This window comes from Trachemys scripta, chromosome 22 (assembly GCF_013100865.1).
Source record: "Trachemys scripta elegans isolate TJP31775 chromosome 22, CAS_Tse_1.0, whole genome shotgun sequence".
Lineage (NCBI taxonomy): Eukaryota > Metazoa > Chordata > Testudines > Emydidae > Trachemys > Trachemys scripta.
This window is the reverse complement of record NC_048319.1, coordinates 997,544-1,017,738: the sequence shown is the minus strand read 5'-3', so window position 1 is coordinate 1,017,738 and position 20,195 is coordinate 997,544. Positions and strand designations below refer to the sequence as shown.

Here is a 20,195-nt window from a genome sequence, read left to right as displayed (position 1 = left end):
GTAAATCAGCCAGTTAACAACCCTCTATCCCAGCCCAGGGAGCAGAGCTACCATTCCCTCATTCGCAAACCTGAGGCCTGATTTAGCAAAACTGCTGAGCAGGAGGTAGACACAGAACAGATACGGAATGGAACGTGCAATTTGTGAATTAGTATGGTAGCTCTGCTCCCTGGAGAACCAGTAATGCAGGAGAAGGGGCTATGAGGTCAGCTTCAGAGTCGAAGCACCACACATCACATTTACACAATCTAGCTGTTTCTCACACACTCTCAAGAAGTTGCTAGTTCCTATCACAATCCTAGTGTTCTTCACCCAGGGTTTGGGAACTACCAGATGATGCAACAGACTGGGAAAGGGATATGGAGACTTTCAGGCCCAGGTCAAAGGGGATTACAAATCCTCAGCCCCCAGCTCTGCTGCCCATGAAAGGGCACTCCCAGTCAGTCTCAGCAGTAACACCCCCAGGAAGCAGCAAAGAGTCCTGTGGCACCTTATAGACTAACAGATGTTTTGGAGCATGAGCTTTCGTGAGTGAATACCCACTTCTTCGGATGCACCCATGAAAGCCCATGCTCCAAAACATCTGTAAGTCTATAAGGTGCCACAGGACTCTTTGCTGCTTTTACAGATCCAGACTAACACGGCTACCCCTCTGATACTTGACCCCCAGGAAAGGCATTCCTAGTAGGGTTACCATATTTAAAAAATAAAAAAAGAGGACACTCCACAGGGCCCTGGCCCCGCCCCTTTCCCACCCGGCCCTGCCCTGCCCCAACTCCGCCCCTTCCCCAAAGTACCCGCTCTAACTCCGCCTCCTCCCCTGAGTGCCCCGCATTCCCCCTCCCAGCCACGTGTAAAGGGCTGCCCTAGTGCTACCGGCTTCATGGTTTGCCGGGCAGCCCCCAGTCCCTGTGCCCCCAATCGGCGCTTCCCCAGCGCAGCTGGAGCCTGGGAGAGGAAGCGCCCAGCTGGAGGCTGCCCGGCAAACCGTGAAGCCAGTAGTGCTCAGGCTTCGGGCAGCCCCCTTGCCTCCAGACCCTGTGCCCCTGGCCAAGCTCTTCCCCTCCCGCGGCTGCTGTGCTCCTCCCCTGACTCCGCTACTGGCTTCGGGCAGCCCCATGTCTCTGGACCCTGCGCCCCCGGAACCCAGGAGGGGAAGTGCCCGGCCGGCGGCTCAGGGTCCGGAGGCATGGGGGCTGCCCGAAGCCAGTAGCGCTCGGGCAGCTCGGCTTTAAACAGAGCCGAAGAGTGAGGGGAGGAGCACAGCAGCCGCGGGAGGGGAAGAGCCCGGCCGGCGGTATTTTTCCCGGACATGTTCGGTTTTTTGGCAATTCCCCCCAGACGGGGGTTTGATTACCAAAAAGCCGGACATGCCTGGGAAAACCGGCCGTATGGTAACCCTAATTCCTGGCAAAGCCGGCACTGCTGCAGGCCGTGAAGGACTTTGCTCTCCGGGGCCGTGCGGACCCTCGGGCTGCAGCGAGCACACCGGCTACCCGCCCGTACCGCCTGCCTGTGAACAAGACCCCTGGTGAGGAAAGCTGGCGGGGGGAGCGAGCCCCACGGAAACAGGCCTAGCGGATTGGTATCACCAGGGGGCTGATACCACACAGCAGCCACGTGGCGCTCGCCCCAGCGGGGTCTCGAGCGGACCCACCACACGGCCTGGGGGAGCGAGGCGCCACGCGCCGGCTGAGGGGCCGCTGGCGTTACACGGGGGCCGGGGACGCGCAGCCCGGAGGGGGAAGCACAGGCCCTGCCCGCCCCGGCTCCAGCCAGTCCCAGCGGCCTCGGGGCAGGGGAGCTGCGGCCTAGCCAGAGAGCGAGCCCGCCGCGTCACACCCAGGGCAGGGGCATGGTCCCCATGGCGACAGCGATCCCCCAGCAGGCACCGCGCCATCCCGTGTGGCATGCCGGGTGCCCGAACGTCATCACGCTGCGAACGTACGTCCGGAAGGCGGCTGGTAACCCGGAAGTGTTGCCATGGCGGCAGCTGCGGACCCGCTCAGCAGCCTGGTCTCGGTGCTGGAGTCGTACCGGGGCCGCGACCGAGTGGTGCGTGACGCGCCCCCCCCGGCGGCGGGGTGCAGCGGGGCGGTCGGGTTCCCGGGGGGGGGCGCACTGGGCCGTACCGTGGCTCTAACCCTCCCCTCCCCTTCCCCCCAGATCCGGACCCTGTGCTATGGCTGCCAGCTGGCCGGGGGGGTCCTGGCCCGGAAAAGCCCCTCGGAGTCAGAGATGGGCAGGAGGCTCCTGGCTGTGTCGGCCCAGCTGAGCCACTGCCGGACGGTGCTGCGCCTCTTCGACGATCTCGCCATGCTCGCCTACAGCCGCCAGTACGGGCTGGGTGCCAAGGTAACCAGCCCCTTCTGCCCCGTCCCCAGGCCTGGCAGGTTGAGCCACCCCCTCCCCCCCCCGGGAGGTGCAGGCCTGCCCCCCTCTCCCCTGGGATCGGGGTAGACAGGGCACGCGGGGCTGTGGGAGACCAAGGGCCTAATCCTGCAAAATGCTGAGCTCTCCCACGCTGCTGCCTGCGAGGGGGCGCGTGCAGGTGATGGAGGCCATATAAATACCTAGACAGCTGGTCCCCTTGCAGGCTTGGGCCTGCTTTGCAGCGTTACCTAAGTTGTAATGACCTCGCCTGTGCCCAGGGGCCTCAGCTGCCATGTATTTCTCTGAAGTATTTGTATTATTTATTTGAATTGTGGTATTCCCCCATTGGGCTCAGGCCCTGTTGCACTGAGTGCTGTCCAGACCCCCAGGAAGACATGGGCCCTGCCGCCGTTGGCAGCTCGCACTCTAAGAAATCTTTACAGTTTTCCACGGCTGTGCTAAGATCCAGTGGAGTTTCAAAGTGAATGCTACAGACAAGATCGTGCTTAGGCTCGCTTTCTCAAGCTTGCAAACTACCCTGTTCACTAAAATGTATTTTGGACTAAGCACGTTCCAAGAAATGGTATTTGTAAACTTCACTGTTCTTTGTATTTCAAGACAAATACAGGCTTCTCCTGTAACTGTTATAGAAGTGCAAGCAACTGCAGAAGTGTGGGACCCTGGCCTAACTCCCTCAGGGGATTATTAAAGGGCCACGGATGTCTCTGGTTCCAATCCAGCCTTCACTTCCAAGGCCTATCTCTTCTCCCCTTCCCATCATCTTGCAGTAGCAAAAGGTTGACTTCTACTTCTCAGTGGCTTATAATGCCAGCCTTCCTCACCCACTTGTTACATTTTCAAACAACCACCGTCCTGTTTTCTCCCATGTTGCCCCTCACATGGAAGGCACGCTCTGTAAACGTAAAGCTGCCTCATTATCCACCTTCAAATCTCTCCTTAAAACTCTTCTCTGGCATGATGCTTACAAAAAACTTGACAGCAGCTAGATCACTGGTGTGCTGAGACCACAGTCTATTATAGTGACCAATTGCATCTCATTATTTCCTTTTACTCCACATCTGTTTCTATCCCTTGTGTCTCTTCATATTCTGAGATTGTAAGCTGCTTGGGGCAAGGACTGTACTTTTGTTCCTAGCACAGTGGGCTCCATAATACAAATAATAAATTATAACAGAATAGCAGCCTCCAGGGCTCTCACTCCCTCACTTTTCATTGTCATGAAATGTTTATTTTTTAAACAACAACAAAATAGGGTGAGAGCAAAAACCTTGCTGGCCTTTGCGGAAATTCCTGCAGAGATGTCCCTTGCTGGCTCAGCTGAGAGTCCCTGCTTGATGGATATTCATCAGAAACTGTGTGCAAGATCATTGCCGTATGTCGGGTATAAAATACAGGATATGTTAGTGATGTGCTTGTTTTCATTCTCAGGAAGAGGTAAGCTTGTTCTCAGGGCTGCAAGGAAGCTGGATTAGCAACGCTGCTGCAAGGTGCAGTGTACAGTCTAACCTGTGGTGTTTATGCAAGAAAGCAGCCAGTATTAAGTTCTTGCCTGTCTCTGTGCTACAGGAAGAAGATACCATTGTCCGCTGGCTCTCTGTCCTCAGTAACCTGGCTGATCAGCTCTACTACCCCTGTGAGCACGTAGCATGGGCTGCTGATGCTGATGTTATTCGCACAAACTCACACAAGTGGTGGACATTAAGCACAGCTTTCTGGGGGCTCTCCCTTGTCCTGGGCATTGTACGGTAATGTTCACTAGATGCAGCTCTTAAAGGGGCATGAGGCGAACACGCTCTCCACTTCTGGGGCCTGGCAGAAAGGCTTACTGGCCACAGATCTTAGGAGGGGCTCTGGCTGCTCCTGGGGGCTGGGCAATGGAACACTGTGGTTTTGGACTATCTACTAACCTTGTTGTTACTCTTCTGAAGTTTTAACTCCTCCTCAGAATCAGAAGCCTTGGCGTCCATCTTCAGAAGCAACAAGGAGTCTGGTGGCACCTTAAAGACTAACAGATTTATTTGGGCATAAGCTTTTTGTTTTTGTAGATACAGGCTAACACAGCTACCCCTGATACTTGACACCATACATCTTCAGAAGGAAGTTGTACTATTTGTAACAGACACCCTGGAAACTAAGGGGATTTTGAGTGATCCTAAAATATAGTGCTAGAAATCCTCCTAGCCTGTAGGGTATTGGTAAATCCTCAGAGGTGACTATTACTATATTGCTAAATAATCATGAGACTTTTCTAGTCCAGAGACAGTCTGCTGACCCACCCACCAGGACGAAAAAATAAATATCTTCCTCACCCATCAATGTATTCCTTGTTGTAGGGGAAAAGGCAAATACAAATTTGCCAGGCTGAGCTAAAGCTCTGCCTTAAAAGGGGCTTGCAAAAGTATGTGGAGAAGGATATGGGACTGATGCCCTTTTTTTTTGGCTGCCTTATGAGTGAAGGCCTGGAAGATTTTAAGTTTTCTTTATCTTCTATTTTACACTAGAGATTCAGTTCTTGTATATGTTTCGAGGAAGACTGAGCTGGCACATCTGCTGTTTCTAAAGTAAAAACAACCAGAATTGCCCCATCTCCTCTTCTGACAATAAAAACCCTTTCAGATGGCTTTCTTTTTTTCTGACACCTAAAGACACACATACTTCCAGCCACACTCAGTTTGTAGGTCACCTTATGTGAGCTGTTTCCTAGTTACGTTGTTTATCCCATCTAATGAAATAGTAAATGGGGAAAACAGTTCAGTTTCCGACACAAGCAAATGAGGCCAAGTGGGAAAACATGGGAATCCTGAAAGAGCCCTCCCTTCCGTTAGCCAGATGTTTAGCTGGTTAATATGATTCAATTGTAAACCGAATTGGACTCTTACTGTAAAATTATCTCAAGATAGTTTTGTCCCATTTCCTTTTTTTCTTGCTGCAGTAAGTGAATCCTCTAGTTTCCACATTGAGTTAACTTTCTGCTGTTACCACTTAAAGTGTTCTTGGAGTAATTGTGGATAGTTCTCTGAAAACATCTGCTTTAATGTGTGACAGCAGTCAAAAAAGCTAACAATGTTAGGAACCATTAGGAAAGGGATAGATCATAAGACAGAAAATATCATAATGCCACTTAATAAATCCATAGTACGGCTGAACCTTGAATACTATATGCAGATCTGGTCACCCCATCTCCAAAAACATACATTAAAATTAGAAAGAGTTCAGGGATGGGCAACAGAAATGATTAGGGGTATGGAACAACTTCCACATGAAAAGAGATTAAAAATACTGGGACTGTTCAGCTTGAAAAAGAGACAACAAAGGAGGCTCTGATAGAGATCTATAAAATCATGAGTGGTGTAGAAAAAGTGAATAAGGAAGTGTTATTTACTGCTACACGAAACAGGGTCACCCCCAGTGAAATGTATCAGAGGGGTAGCCGTGTTAGTCTGGCATCTGACAAAGTGGGTATTCACCCACAAAAGCTTATGCTCCAATACGTCCGTTAGGTGCCACAGGACTCTTTGTCGCCTCAGTGAAATGAATAAGCAGCTGGTTTAAAACAAACAGCCTGAAGTACTTCTTCCCACAATGCCATATAGATGCTAGGGTTCCAAATTTGGTTGGACAGAATCCTGGAGGTTTCATCACATGACAAATCTTTAATTAAAGATTAATCTTTAATTCCTGGAGACTCCAGGACAATCCTGGAGGGCTGGCAAGCCTACGCAATGCACAATCAACCTGTGGAATGTGTTGCCAGGGGATGTTGTGAAAAGCGAAAGTATAACTAGGTTCAAAAAAGTAGTAGATAAAATCATGGAGTATGGTTCATTGGTGACTATTAGCCAAGATGGTCAGGGATGCAACCCCATGCTCTGAATGTCCCTAAACCTCTGACTGCTAGAAGCTGGGAGTGGCTGACAGGGATGGATCACTTGATAAATTGCCTTTTTCCATTCACTCCTGCAGCATCCAGCACCAGCCACTGGCAAGCAACAGAATACTGAGCAAGACGGCCATTGATCTGACAGTATGGCCATAATTATGTCCTTGTGCATTAGTAAAATCAAACTTTCCACATTAGTCTCCTTCCCGCATGGAGAAGGAAGAATTCTCTGAGTTATAGTGAGGGGCTGAAACCCTACCACTTACCCAGTAAGCGCTGATCTAAGAGCTACATTAATCCATACAATTTTAAAAGGGCATTTTATTCCAGCTAGGTTGAGTAGCTTGAACGTTACTCCAGCTGCTTGCTCCATGTAGAAGCCCTGGTGGCAGATTCAGACAAACTTCCTCTGCAAAATTAGCTGTAAGCAACTTTACAGCTATGAAGGGCATCAGAATCTTCTTTCCCTGGTAGGGCCCCAGCAGTTGTTTTTGCTGCATGATCGATGTTATTTAAAAAAAATCTTCACTAAGGACAGTTTATTGTCCCTGGCCCTTTTATTCCATATTCCTTACATTATTTAGAAGCCCAAAGTTCAGGTAAATCTAGAAAAATTTGTACCAAGCTTAGAATTTGGTTTTGATCAGACTGGCAAGAAAGAATTTGAGCTCTTGAGAGGGAGAGTACCATGCTGCTTCTGATCTAGCCCAAGGCTAACCCCCTGTAGCTTATCATGGTTGTAAAACAATGCTTTTCCATCCCTGTAGGCAATACAACCTGTTCTAACAAGGATGCCTCTACCCATGGCAAAGACTAGTGCTAGCATTTGGTGGTTCTTATTAAGATGGACCCTTAGCATTCAAGGGGTGATGGTGTCAGAGTCTCTCTTGGTCACAGACAGCTTGGACTCTTACCGTCATCTCTCTCTTGTTTTCAGGTCTCTCAGAATTCTGTTTCAGCTAAGAAGGAAGCTGAGAAATTGCACTGGGTATGCGTTCTGTCCTATGTAATAGTCGTTTTAACACATACTCCTTATCCCCTGAAATAGCTCACCCAAGGTGACACTAATTATTACTTATCAATCTCAAATGAGGAAGCCTATACTCAGAAACTTGGTTACTGATAATTGATCAGTTAACATTTCCTGAGAAGATGCTTCTCAGCCTCTGTGTCTACTTTATAATTATGCACAATACACATTAGTGTTTCCTAAATCCTTCTGCTATTATCTGGTCTCACTGGCTTCCCAAATGTAAATGTGGATCAGGAGAAGGGACACAGCTATTGCGGTAGATCCCAAATGAGCTGGAATTAATCCCCTTGCGACATATCTGATACTCTGTTAAGTAATGCTGTGCCTTGGAGGCTAGTAAGATATAAGACCAAAAGCGGGTGTCCTTGCAATGAACGAGAGGATGCTCATCTTCTATATGCTAGTGGGTCTCATTGGGACCATCTCTTCCCTGACGGGTGTCTACCAAACATCTGTAGGGGCAGGTTCTGGGGCTGTGTGAATCATGGGGTCAGCTTCAAGAGGCTGAGGTGAGGGAGAGGTAATGGACATCATTGTGATTCAGTGGTACAGGACAGGAGAATACGACTCCAAGTAGATGTCGAATTTTCAGAGAAAAGAACAAGCCATTTGAACTGTTTTTCAGCAGAGAACCTCTAGGATTTGTTGCAATAATTTTTAGTCTATCAGGCAGATGGTGCAAGGAATAGCCAATGATAGATTTACAGATGTAAACACATCCTCCTGTCTATGCTTGAATCATTTGTTCTGATACTTTTCCTCTCTGAAAGTCACTGCACACATCATGGGGATTTCAGCCATGTGACTCTGCCAGAGTCCCTAGTGGCAGACTGGAGGATGGATATATTTCTGCCTTTTTCTCCCCACAGTGAATCCTTGGAGCAGAGTCAAAAGGAAATGGACGCCCAAGTGAAATCTGAAGTTTTGAGCATCCTCAGCAGTATGGCAGATCTCTCCAATGCTGTCCACTGGCTGCCTCCAGGATTTCTTTGGGCTGGACAGTTTCCTCCATGGCTAGTGGGTCTCATGGGGACCATATCTTCCCTGATTGGTGTTTACCAAACATCTGTAGGGGCAGGTTCTGGGGCTGTGTGAACCATGGGGTAAGTTTCAGGAGGCTAAGTTTTTTGTGGGTAAAGTATGACTGCTTCCCGTTATGGATCAGTGCAGCATTCAATTAGAATGTGATCAGAAGGTCTCTATAATGTGATTAGTTAGGGTTAACGTGTTGATAGCTCTTCCTCATCAGGGCAGGAATCTTTTAACTGCATCCTCTGTATAGGGAGAAATCTCAGCTCTGATCGATATGCTCTGTGGTATGAGGGCAAATGAAATTATGATTACCATTAGGAGAGACTGACTCTGAAGTTTTCCAAAAGATGGGGAAAATTACATCAGGGACAGCAAGTGACTTCTCTCATTTTGTCCCCACATCCCCAAAAGGTGGGGATGTCACCTCCCCTGGTGTCTTGAACATGAGAAGTCTGGAAACTCATTGTGGGGTGGGGAAATGGACACAATTATGACTTGTGAAACTCAGAGGAGAGAACTCCATAAGCTCACCCTCTTGCTCTGATCTAAGCATTCCTGAGAGGTGCCGGGAGCTGTAAAGGAGCATGCCAAGTATCTGTCAGTTTCCAAATTGCCTTGGCCAGTGCAGCCAGGGACATCTGAGCTGAAGTGGGTTTTGCTTGCTTGTCTTCAGTCTATGGAGGTGTTGTTTCTCCTGTAAAATATCCTGGTCCTAGGCCCCCAGGTCAGAGCTGCTAGCTACAAAACAGAAGCAGATGTTTAAAGGGTCTGTTTTCATGGCAGTCTCTATTGCTCAGGCCACATGTGATATGGTGAAGTGCTAGTTATCAGTATCCTAGGTAGCCCTTTATGCTAGAAATGGAAACCTTTGCCTGTACTGGTCAAGTCCAGTGTACCTTCAGATGCTGTCACATGGAACATCAGCCGCAGTGTGGAGTTCTCCAGTGGGTGCTCTTCTGTCAGACTTCACCCCAACCAACAGACTTTCTTTAAAAAAAAATCAAATACATATTTAATATCCTTGTAATGGATCAATTGACTGAATGCTAAGATCAGAGCTTGCACCAAAGATCATATTCACAATTATTTCTCTGGCAGTGCCAGTAATAAAGGAAGTGAACACTACAAAGCGTAGCCTGAGGATTTGATCATTACTGTTCAGAGCTAGAAAGAAACTCTTCTTATCTGGCTTTTGCTGGTTCCAAGCTGCTCTGAAACAGCAGAATATATGATGTCTGAAGCTGTACGGTGTTAGCTAAACCTGCCCAAGAACAGGTGCAGACTGTCCCTTATCTACCCTTCCATCGCAGAGGGTTTTTCCATGGCCTCCATGCCGATGTCTTGGAGATGCATTGTTTGGGCTGTGCTGCTCATCTGCTTGTTCCGAGGGGTGCTTAATCTCCCATGTAGCACTTTAACATACAGTATCAATAAAGCACACATGAAATGTATTAAGAACTGGCTGACAGATCTCAGAGTAGTTGTCCGTGGGGAATCATCATCAAATGGGGCTGTTTTTAGTGGGAAACAGCAGGGATTGGTGCTAAGCCCAAAGCCATTCAACACTTATTATAGTTACTTCCAGATGAAGATGAATCACTGCTGACTAAATTTGCAGATGACCCAAAGATTGGCAGACTGATCAATAATGATGAGAACAGGGCAGTCACATGGAGTGATCTGGATCGCTTGGTAAATTGGGCCTAGCCACACAAAATGCATTTTAATATAGCCCAAGGCAAAGTTCTACATCTCCAAAAAAGGAAGGCAGGCCATACTCACAGAATGGACCACATTCTGGAAAGCAGTGACTCTGAAAAGGATTTAGGGGTCATGGTGGGCAAGCAACTGAATCTGAGCTCCCAGGCCAAAGCTGTGGCAAAATGGGCTAATGCAATCCTTGGATGTGTAAACCAGGGAGTAGCGAGTAGGAGTGGGGGAGGTGATTTTACTTCTGTATACAACATTGGTGAGACCAATACTAGTCCACTAATAGTGTCCATATTTTAAAATGAAGAACTAGAGAGGGTGCAGAAAAGAGCCACAAAATTGATGTGGGTGCTGGAGAAAATTATAGAGAAAGACTTAATTCAATTTGTTTAGCTTATCAAAAAGAAGATTGAGAGGTGACTTGATTACAGTGTCCAAGCACTTCACCGGGACTAAAGTGTCTCTAGTGGAGAAAGTCAGAACAAGAACCATGGTTGGAAGCTGAGGCCAGACAAATTAAAATTAGAATAAGGAACAAATTTTTAACAGTGAGCATGATTAACCGTTGGAACAAGCTATCAAGGGCAGTGGTGGGTTCTCCATCTCTAGCTGTCTTCAGGTCAACATTGGCTGCCTTTCTGAAAGTTATGATTTAGCCAAACAAGTTATGGGGCTCAGTACAAGGTGAAATTTATAACCAGGTGAAATTTAATGGCGGTGATATCCAGGAGAGAAGACTAGGTGAGCTATCTAATGGTTCTTTCTTGACTTAAACTCTATGAACATGCAGCTGCCACTATCACATACCAGCCTTCCAGGAAGTTCGCCTCTGGGTTCACCTTATTTTCTGCATGATTGCTTGCCTGGCTCATCCTCTGCCAGGTAGTGATTGGCATGGAGGAAGCATGTTGCTGGACTTGGCTAAGCACTCGCTGTGACTGACTGACAAGAATCAAAGCATCTGGACTGAAGAGCATCGGTAAGAGAAGAACAAGAGCCGTGTCTGGACGAGGCTTCTCTTTCTTCCCCGCCTGCATCACTAGTCTCGGACCTTCCAGTGCACTCCAGCTGGGTGGGTGACCTGAGTCACCCTACAACTGGACCAGTGTTCCCTTGAAGTGGGTGGGTAGGTGGCCCCCTGTACTTGGCTGCTTAAACACATCAGCGCTTTACTGCTACTATCAGAATGGCCACTTTTCACCACAGTATCTCACGAGAGTGTTTTACAGCTGCTTCCTTGTACACATGCTTGTTGTGTCCAGCAGTGGGCAGCAGCACCGAGCCAAGGAGAAAAGTGCATTAGCTTAAATCAGTTTGGGTGTCTGTAGCTGGAGTCCTAATACGGACCAGTTCTGAAACGGTAAAGGCTACTCTCTGAATTAGTTCTGGCCCCAGCTATGACCCCTTTCTAGAATGGTTAGAATTTACCATAGAGCAATGCTTCCTTTAACTATTTATCACTTACTGGTTAGGCAGCTGTTGCTTGCTGCAGAGAGTTTCCAGCCCTGCACTTGCTCCGGCTCACCTGCTCTTATTTGCACACCAAATGCCCCAGCAAGTGATTTGAAGGCAGAGTCACTGACTGGTGAACGGCTCTCTCCATCGTAGAACGAGCCTGAGAAACAGTAATACATTTTCCCCTTCTGCAACTGCCACTAGGCCTTTGTGCCCATTCAGTCCCTGTTCTACCACATTACAGGAAAGCGTGTTTGCTGCACAATGGGAGTTTTAACTGATTACTTGGCCATGGAGGTGCTGTGTCAGTGAGCTATGAGCTGGAAGGGTTCCGATCAGCCACTTTGAGCTTTGTATTGTGTGACTGATAGCGATGGCTCAGACCCATGGTTCCTGTTTTATGGCCCTTTATCAGTGCGACCCAGTGAACAGCTCTGCTCACTGAGGGCCAGCTCTGTCAATAACACTCCCCACATAGGAAACGTAACAATATCCTGCTCTGACACTGCAAGTGGAGAGGTTCAGAGGCCATGCAGCTTTCAGATACAGTCTTCAAGGCCAGGGTTCATGAGTCCTTATGTGGCAAATGACCTTCCCCTTCTCTGTTAGTACTGTGGAGACGCAGTGCTTTCCAGCTGTGGAACTCAAAGCACTTCCCAAAGGTGAGGTGAGTGTAATGAACACCCCCGCCCCCCTCTTTCCAGCTGGGGAGCCAGGTATGTAGTCTTTCCTGGGGATGTAAGGCAGTGTTGCACTTCAAAACAGGCTGGGGGGTGCTGCAGTTTCACATCAGTGCTGCCAGTTCTGAATGTGCCCATTACAGTGGGTGGTACACTTCAGTAGAAGCAAAGCGCCCTAATCAGGCCTGCTGGCAGACTCCGCTCTTAGGGTACAGCTACAAGGCAAAGGGGGAAAAAGCCTGGCTGCAGCACATCTCAGCGCCTGGGTCTATGGACGCGGGCTCAGGCTATGGCACTAAAAGAGCCATGTAGCCATTGTGGCTTAGGCTACCATGCCAGCGCCCAAGCACCCACCAGCGCCCCCTTCCCTGGGCTTCAGAGCCAAAGCTCCAGCCCCCTACATGGCTATACTTAGCGGCATAGCAGGCGCCTATGTCTATAGACCAGGGTGTTGAGACCTGTTACTGTGGGTTCGGTTTTTTTGCAGTAGATGTCGCTGAGGCAGAGCTGTTGGTGTGTGGTTTGAAAGGGCTCTAGTCACTTGGCCACATTGTTCTGTAAAAGTTTGCTGCTGGGGGGATGGGCAGTGCCCAGTCCGGGAACAGAGCTGAGGCACCCAATGGACATGGCAGATGCCTAAGACACCTGCAGCTGCCATCAGCACTTGCGACCACCCTTCCTCGCAGTTGCGAGGCCTTGGGCCGGCACAGAGGCAGCCCTACTGGGGCCCTTGGGGAGCGGAGGGGTGAGCTGGTCTGCGGCTTGGGGCCCAGACAACATGGTGGATGCAGCCGCATGCCTGGGCCAGGCTGGTTTTTAGCAAGTCACCGTAGCCACACCCGTCACAGCGCCTTGCCCTCAGCCGAGCGTGTAAAAACGCCTGGGCAATGAGTCATAGAATCATAGAATCATAGAATATCAGAGTTGGAAGGGACCTCAAGAGGTCATCTAGTCCAACCCCCTGCTCAAAGCAGGACCAATTCCCAGCTAAATCATCCCAGCCAGGGCTTTGTCAAGCCGGGCCTTAAAAACCTCCAAGGAAGGAGACTCCACCACCTCCCTAGGTAACGCATTCCAGTGTTTCACCACCCTCCTAGTGAAATAGTTTTTCCTGATATCCAACCTGGACCTCCCCCACTGCAACTTGAGACCATTGCTCCTTGTTCTGTCATCTGCCACCACTGAGAACAGCCGAGCTCCATCCTCTTTGGAACCCCCCTTCAGGTAGTTGAAGGCTGCTATCAAATCCCCCCTCATTCTTCTCTTCTGGAGACTAAACAATCCCAGTTCTCTCAGCCTCTCCTCATAAGTCATGTGCTCCAGACCCCTAATCATTTTTGTTGCCCTCCGCTGGACTCTTTCCAATTTTTCCACATCCTTCTTGTAGTGTGGGGCCCAAAACTGGACACAGTATTCCAGATGAGGCCTCACCAATGTCGAATAAAGGGGAACGATCACGTTCCTCGATCTGCTGGCAATGCCCCTACTTATACAGCCCAAAATGCCGTTAGCCTTCTTGGCAACAAGAGCACACTGTTGACTCATATCCAGCTTCTCGTCCACTGTGACCCCTAGGTCCTTTTCAGCAGAACTGCTACCTAGCCATTCGGTCCCTAGTCTGTAGCAGTGCATGGGATTCTTCCGTCCTAAGTGCAGGACTCTGCACTTGTCCTTGTTGAACCTCATCAGGTTTTTTTCTGCCCAATCCTCTAATTTGTCTAGGTCCCTCTGTATCCGATCCCTACCCTCTAGTGTATCTACCACGCCTCCTAGTTTAGTGTCATCTGCAAACTTGCTGAGAGTGCAGTCCACACCATCCTCCAGATCATTAATAAAGATATTAAACAAAACCGGCCCCAGTCACGGCCGGAAACCAGCCTGAGCCCTGGCACTTTGCGCGTCTCCTCCCCGGGCTGGGCCTGGCACCCCCGGGCAGCCCGGCTGGTGACAGGGACCAGGTGTCCCGAGTTTATAGGGACAGGCCCGGTTTGTGGGTCTTTGGCTAATCTAGGCTCCGATTACCCCCCAGCCCTGCTGTCTGGTCCCCCTGCTGGGTGCGCCGGGCCAGCAGCCGGGGTCAGCGCCCGGGCAGGGGGCGCAGGGCTAGGGCAGGACGCCTGGGTTCTTTGCGCGTCCCGGAGCCAGCTGCGCCCCGCCCCGCCCCCTCCAGCCGTGGGAACGCGCATGCCCCAGGGCGAGGCCAAGCAGGGTGTCGGGCGCTGATTGGCTCAGGGCATTGCATATTGATGAGGGGGCGGGGCCGGCGACTCGGGAAGGACACGAGGCGGGCGGCGGCGGCCCAGAGCGGCGGAGCGCGGGGCCCAGCGAGCACCGGCCGGCGGTGAGTGGGGGGGGGGACTGGCCCTGCCCGGGTCACGTGACTCCCGGGTCTGGCCCCCCCCCCGGCAGGGACCCAGGCTAGGGCTCGCCGGTTCCGGGCCGCAGCGGAGCGGTCACCCCCGGGGCGGGGCGGGGGGCTCGGGGGGGGGCAGAACCACCCCCAGCGCCCCCCCGGCCGGGCCCCCCCCCCGTCTCTGCCTCGCCCCCCCTGCGGGCCGGGCCCCTCCGCCGGCCCCGGGCCCGGCCCGCCGCGCTGCAGCTCCGAGCGCCGCTCCCCGGCCGGGAAGGGTCAAAGGCCGCTCCAGCCGCGGGGCGCTCCCGGGGGCTCCGGCCCCACGGGCCGGTTTCACACTCGGGCGAACCCCGAGTCCGTGGGGAACCCCCCCCGCCCCGCCCCGCGCGGCCTGGTCCCTGGGGGGCTGGGGCGGGTAGCCCCCTGCCGGGGAGGGGGAGGAGGGGACCGGCCCGGGGCTGCCGCCTGCCCCACGGGGCCGGGCGTGGGGAGCGAGCGAGGCGCTGCCTGGGTGTGTCTAGGGGTCCGCGCCCGCCCTCGGGCAGGGCAGCCCCGGGAGAGTTCGGGCTGAACCCGGCCCTTGCCCAGCTCGCACCTTGGCTGCAATCACAGTTCTCCGGAACTTTCCCCCTTTGATTCACTTCCTTCTCATGCTGGGACTTGGGTTCCTGACCGAACCCACCTTCTCACCCCAGCCTGGCGCTGCCCGTGCTCCCGCCTGCGGTCCCTGAGCTGGCAGGACGGATCTGGCACCTAGTTAGGGGACCGGGAGCCCGTTGGAGAGCCGCCTGGGGGAGGCGGGAGAGAAACAGGTGGGGATGATGTTCTGGAGCCCAGGGTCACGGCTGTTTTCCTTTCAGACTAGCGTCGTGACCATGTCCGTCAGCAGTCACGAGCACCGCAAGTCCCGCTCCAGTTCCGGCTCCATGAACATCCAACTCTTCCACAAGCCGGGCCATGCCGACAGCCTCCTGACCCAGCTCAACCTCCTGCGCCAGCGGCGTCTCTTCACCGACGTGGTGCTGCGGGCGGGGAACCAAGTCTTCCACTGCCACCGGGCCGTGCTGGCCTCCTGCAGCCGGTACTTCGATGCCATGTTCAGCGGGGGGCTGAAGGAAAGCAAAGACGCGGAAGTCAACTTCCACAATTCCCTGCACCCGGAGGTGCTGGAGCTGCTGCTGGACTACGTCTACTCGGCCCGGGTGTTGATCAACGAGGAGAACGCGGAGTCCCTGCTGGAGGCGGGGGACATGCTGCAGTTCCAGGACATCCGCGACGCCTCGGCTGACTTTCTAGAGAAAAACCTGCACCCAGCCAACTGCCTGAACATGCTGCTGCTGTCGTACGCCCACTGCTGTGAGAGGCTCCTGGAGCTGTCCTGGAGGATGGCGCTGGCCAACTTTGCGTCTCTCTACCAGACTGATGACTTCCTGCGGCTGCCCAAAGACAAGCTGCTGGAGCTGGTGGAGAGCGAGGAGCTGGAGGTGGAGGACGAGAGCCTGGTGTACGAGGCGGTCATCGGCTGGATCCGGTACGACTTGCCGCAGCGGCACGAGGACTTGCCAGAGCTGTTGCGCTCGGTCCGCCTGGCCCTCCTGCCAGAGTCTTACCTGCGGAACCAGGTGGCCTCCGAGGAGCTGGTGACCAGCCACAAGCTGGGAGGGGAGATCGTGGCCGACGCCGTGCGCTGCAAGATGAAGATCCTTCAGAACGATGGGCTGGTGACGGGTTTCTGTGCCCAGCCCCGGAAGGTCAGCCAGGCCCTGCTGCTGCTCGGGGGCCAGACGTTCGTGTGTGACAAAATCTACGTGGTTGACCGTCAAACGAGCGAGATCATCCCCCGCACCGACATCCCAAGCCCACGCAAGGAGTGCAGCGCCTGTGCCCTCGGCTGCAAAGTGTACGTCACCGGCGGCAAGGGCTCTGAGAACGGCGCCTCCAAAGACGTCTGGGTTTACGACACTCTCCATGATGAGTGGGCAAAAGCTGCGCCCATGCTGGTGGCCCGGTTTGGCCATGGCTCTGCTGAGCTGGACCACTGTCTCTATGTGGTCGGAGGCCACACAGCGGTGAGCGGCTCCTTCCCAGCTTCGCCCTCCGTCTCTCTCAAGCAGGTCGAACACTATGACCCCCAGTCGGACAAGTGGTCCCTGGTGGCCCCTCTCCGGGAGGGCGTGAGCAACGCTGCTGTGGTGGGGGCCAAAAGGAAGCTGTTTGTCTTTGGTGGCACCAGCGTGAACCAGGAGAAGCTGCCCAAAGTGCAGTGCTTCGACCCTGGCCAGAACCGCTGGACGGTGCCTGCCAGCTGTCCCCAGCCCTGGCGCTACACGGCTGCTGCCGTAGTGGGCAACCACGTGATCGTGATCGGGGGAGACACGGAGTTCTCGGCCAGCTCCGCATACCGCTTCCACAGCGACACCTACCAGTGGTCCAAATTCGGGGACGTGACTGCTAAACGCATCAGCTGTCGCGCGGTCACATCTGGGAACAGGCTGTACGTGGTAGGGGGCTATTGCGGGGCCCAACGCTGCAAAACTCTGGACTGCTACGACCCCTCCTCCGACACCTGGAGCAGCGTCACTACCGTGCCCTACTCGCTCATCCCCACTGCCTTCGTCAGCACTTGGAAATACCTGTCTGCCTGAGCCTCGCCCCGGGACTGGAACGGTAAGTCCTTACCCTCCACGCTGACCCCCTGGGACCTCCCTGCTCCAGCAGGGCACAGAAGCAGACAGGTTAAACCTTCCAGGCTGTGAGATGCTGGCATGGCCTCTCTAGCGAGGGCTGCCCAGTGGGGGAGGGAGCTCTACCCAGCAGCCTCGCTGTCAAACCCCAGCTTTCAGATGTGGGAGAGCCCAACCAGTGAAGGAGGAGGGGTCCCTCTAGGCCGTAGGGTATTAGAGAGGAGGGCTGTATACATAACAGGAGGGGGAGAATGCTCCATCTGGCATCTCTGCACTTCCCCAGAGTCCTATCCTATATGAAGCCTTTGGGAAATGCTGTTGGCAGATGGGATTTGATGTCCAGGGTATGGGACAGCCCGGCTTGCTGGTCACTATGTTATCATGGAGCAGCTCCCAGTCTGTCTGCAACAAACGGCAGGAGCCCAAACTTAAACCAGTTGTTATTTATGGCAACCAGCTCTGTTTTAGCGCAGGCTCCTCCGCACGGTGCCAGGGTCAGTCTGCCAGGAACACTCAAATAGCATCACTTGCGGGGATAGGAGAGCTGGGGCCAGAACAAGATTACAGCTGGGATTTAGTCCCAGTGTGGCTTGTAATTGCATTTGTAAGACAAGCCCTGTCTACATATAAACACTGGGTCTCTTCCTTCTAATTATCCTCTGGTCCCATTCATGCCACTTACCTCCTGCTGCAGGAGCGATTAATTTTAAAAAAGTTGGAACAGGAATTAACTCTTTCTGAACGCTCTGTCACTAGGCCTTTCATTCTACGTCTTACCCGTGATCCTGTGTCCTTGTGTCTGGATGGGTTTGTTAGATACAGCCAAATATTCCCTGTAAAATCCTGCGCCTTAAAGGACATTCCTTTTCGGATGCAGGCAGGCTTGCTGCGCAAGGCCAGGTTAAGGGGAGTGGACTCACCTTGCCAAATGCTTAATTTGTAATGAAAGAGGTGCTGGGCTTTACACAACGTTATTTTTACATTCATAACTGATGCAGCAAGCCCAGAAGTGCCGGGGCTCAGCCCTGGCACAAATTAAGCACTGACCTTGCCTCAGTTTCTGGTTTCAGTGCTTAGCGTTCTCACGACAGCCCCTTCTGCGTTACAGGTTTCACCAGGAGCAACAAGTTTCATGTTCCACTTCACCAAGAATCGGCACGCAAGACCTGGGCAGTAGAGCACAACCTATCAAGTCATGGGGGTGCCCCACAATCCAGTCCTCCTTCCCGCTGGACATGGAACCCATCAGCACCAGGCGTGCAGGGCAGAGCAGGATAGTCCCCTTGGGTGTCCATTACTGGTTGCAAAGTCACATCGGTTTCGGGCTTAGGATAGATTCTAAAGGGAGCTTGGTGGGCAAAGCTCCAGCCAGGCTGGCTGCCCGGCTTTCCCTGGAGAAGCTGATGGGGAAGGACAGATTTTCCATTCTTGCCCTTTCATGCAAGGGATCTCCTAGCAGGAGCTGGGGGGATGTAGTGCTTTTCCTTTACAGACATTGTCAATGCAGGCAGCAGCCTAAGAAGGGAGGATCCCTTTGTGTTTCCCACAGTTGCCCCTGCACTGCCAGTAACGCCTGCTGTCACCGGGATCTGCAGCACTTTGGGAGGCAGGTGGCTGTGGCACAGCTGCGAGTGAGCAAAGCAGTATTTCGAATGGAACACTTGTTCACTGGCAGGGACAGAACAAGATTCCTAGCCAGGAGCAGCTGGCCTCCGGGTTCTGTTGCAGCACCAGTGACAAGTGCATGAAATGTCTTAACACTTTGTCAAGGACCCCCGAGCTAGTTCTGTACCATGTTTTTTATACAGCAGCCTGGAGCTGCTTCAATAAACCATAATAAAACCCACTGCCTCACTCCTGATTGGGGTTCTTCTCTCACACTCGCCAGCCGGCCCCAGAGACAGTGTTTAGCAGTAGCCGAGGGGATTGCACAGTCCAAACCCCAGCATGTGCTGGCATGGGCAGGTCACACATTCACCTTCCTTCTCTGATGGACACGTGACGCAGGGTAGGATGGAGGGAGCTTTACAGGCGAGAGAAGCTATTACCTGCCTCTCACAGTCCTTTTCCCCTGGCAGGGCAGAGGGGAGGGAGGAGACGTGCTAAGAGCTAATGCTTCGCTGTTGCAATGCCATGCTGCTGGGCACTGGAAGGAAATACAGCATTTAGGAGCTGTGCGAACATGGCTGCTCGGTGCCCTGCTGAAATCACCTTTAGTTCCTTTTAAGGCGGCTGTTTGTGTTCAAGCCGAGTGATTGCCTTGAAGGGGCTTCATGTGATCTCAGGCCAGAGCCCCGGGGCACCCCAGCTGCTCTGCGATGGAAGAGGGAACAAAAGGCTGCCCTGGCTGCCGGAGGTGGTACCAGCTGGGAGGCTCTTTCCAGGGGCTACATGGAGCGTGAGCTGTGGGCCGCATGTAACAGTGCTTGTGACACAACCCTTCTCCCTACAACGAGCCCCTCTGCGGCGGGCAGGGCAGGGCAGGGCAGGGCCTCGCTCAGGGTCCGAGCACAGACGTAGCGGGGGTAGAACCCCACGGCCCCCGGCTGCCCCTTCCCACAGGCTCAGCTGCACAGCCTGGGGCTAGGTGGAGCCCTGACGGCTCCTATTAAAACCGAGCTCCTCTGCAGGACTCTGGTTTGCATCAGCAACGGACGCCTGCTCGCCAAGGAGCCGCTGTGCTGGCTGCACATGCAGACGCGTCTAAGAACAGCACCGTTTGGCTGAAAAACTTCTCTCCTTTGCCCTCACTCTGTCTCCTGCAGCAGAGTCAGTGCTGGGCCCTGCTGCTGCCAGCGAGAGGAGTCGGGAGCAGCAGCCCGCTATAAAGGTTTGGGCTGAAGTTTAGAAACACCAGAACTTGTTCACAGGAAGCAAACTTGGACGTGCAATCAAGTGTCTGTGGGGGAAAAGCGCAGTGTGGGTTTGAACTCCATGTCACAGGCTGGGCCCAGCCCGTAGGCAGGCAGAGAGC

The 20,195-nt window shown here is 52.9% G+C and overlaps 1 protein-coding gene across 3 annotated transcripts; it reads left to right on the top strand.

The window, feature by feature from the left end:
- Positions 1-1,914: 1,914 nt before the first annotated feature.
- Positions 1,915-19,061, top strand: LOC117868855 (ectoderm-neural cortex protein 1-like). Of its 3 annotated transcripts, XM_034755200.1 has the most exons (5): positions 1,915-2,055; positions 2,167-2,355; positions 3,961-4,139; positions 7,212-7,262; positions 8,177-9,802. In XM_034755200.1, exons 1-5 carry the CDS (start codon positions 1,984-1,986, stop codon positions 8,400-8,402), a joined length of 717 nt encoding a protein of 238 aa, XP_034611091.1. In that variant the 5' UTR covers positions 1,915-1,983; the 3' UTR covers positions 8,403-9,802. The 3 variants fall into 3 exon arrangements, with proteins under 3 accessions (XP_034611091.1, XP_034611089.1, XP_034611090.1); XM_034755198.1 differs by lacking the exons at positions 3,961-4,139; positions 7,212-7,262; positions 8,177-9,802 and adding exons at positions 15,398-17,204; positions 18,330-19,061; XM_034755199.1 differs by lacking the exons at positions 1,915-2,055; positions 2,167-2,355; positions 3,961-4,139; positions 7,212-7,262; positions 8,177-9,802 and adding exons at positions 14,451-14,525; positions 15,398-17,204; positions 18,330-19,061.
- The last annotated feature ends 1,134 nt before the right edge of the window (positions 19,062-20,195 follow it).

What these genes read in the sequence shown, in the direction of transcription:
- LOC117868855 (XM_034755198.1), top strand. Translation starts at nt 1,984, where the DNA reads ATGGCGGCAGCTGCGGACCCGCTCAGCAGCCTGGTCTCGGTGCTGGAG. An exon ending in ACCGGGGCCGCGACCGAGTG is followed by an intron (nt 2,056 to 2,166) that starts GTGCGTGACGCG and finishes CCTTCCCCCCAG; the next exon opens with ATCCGGACCCTGTGCTATGG. An exon ending in AGTACGGGCTGGGTGCCAAG is followed by an intron (nt 2,356 to 15,397) that starts GTAACCAGCCCC and finishes TTTTCCTTTCAG; the next exon opens with ACTAGCGTCGTGACCATGTC.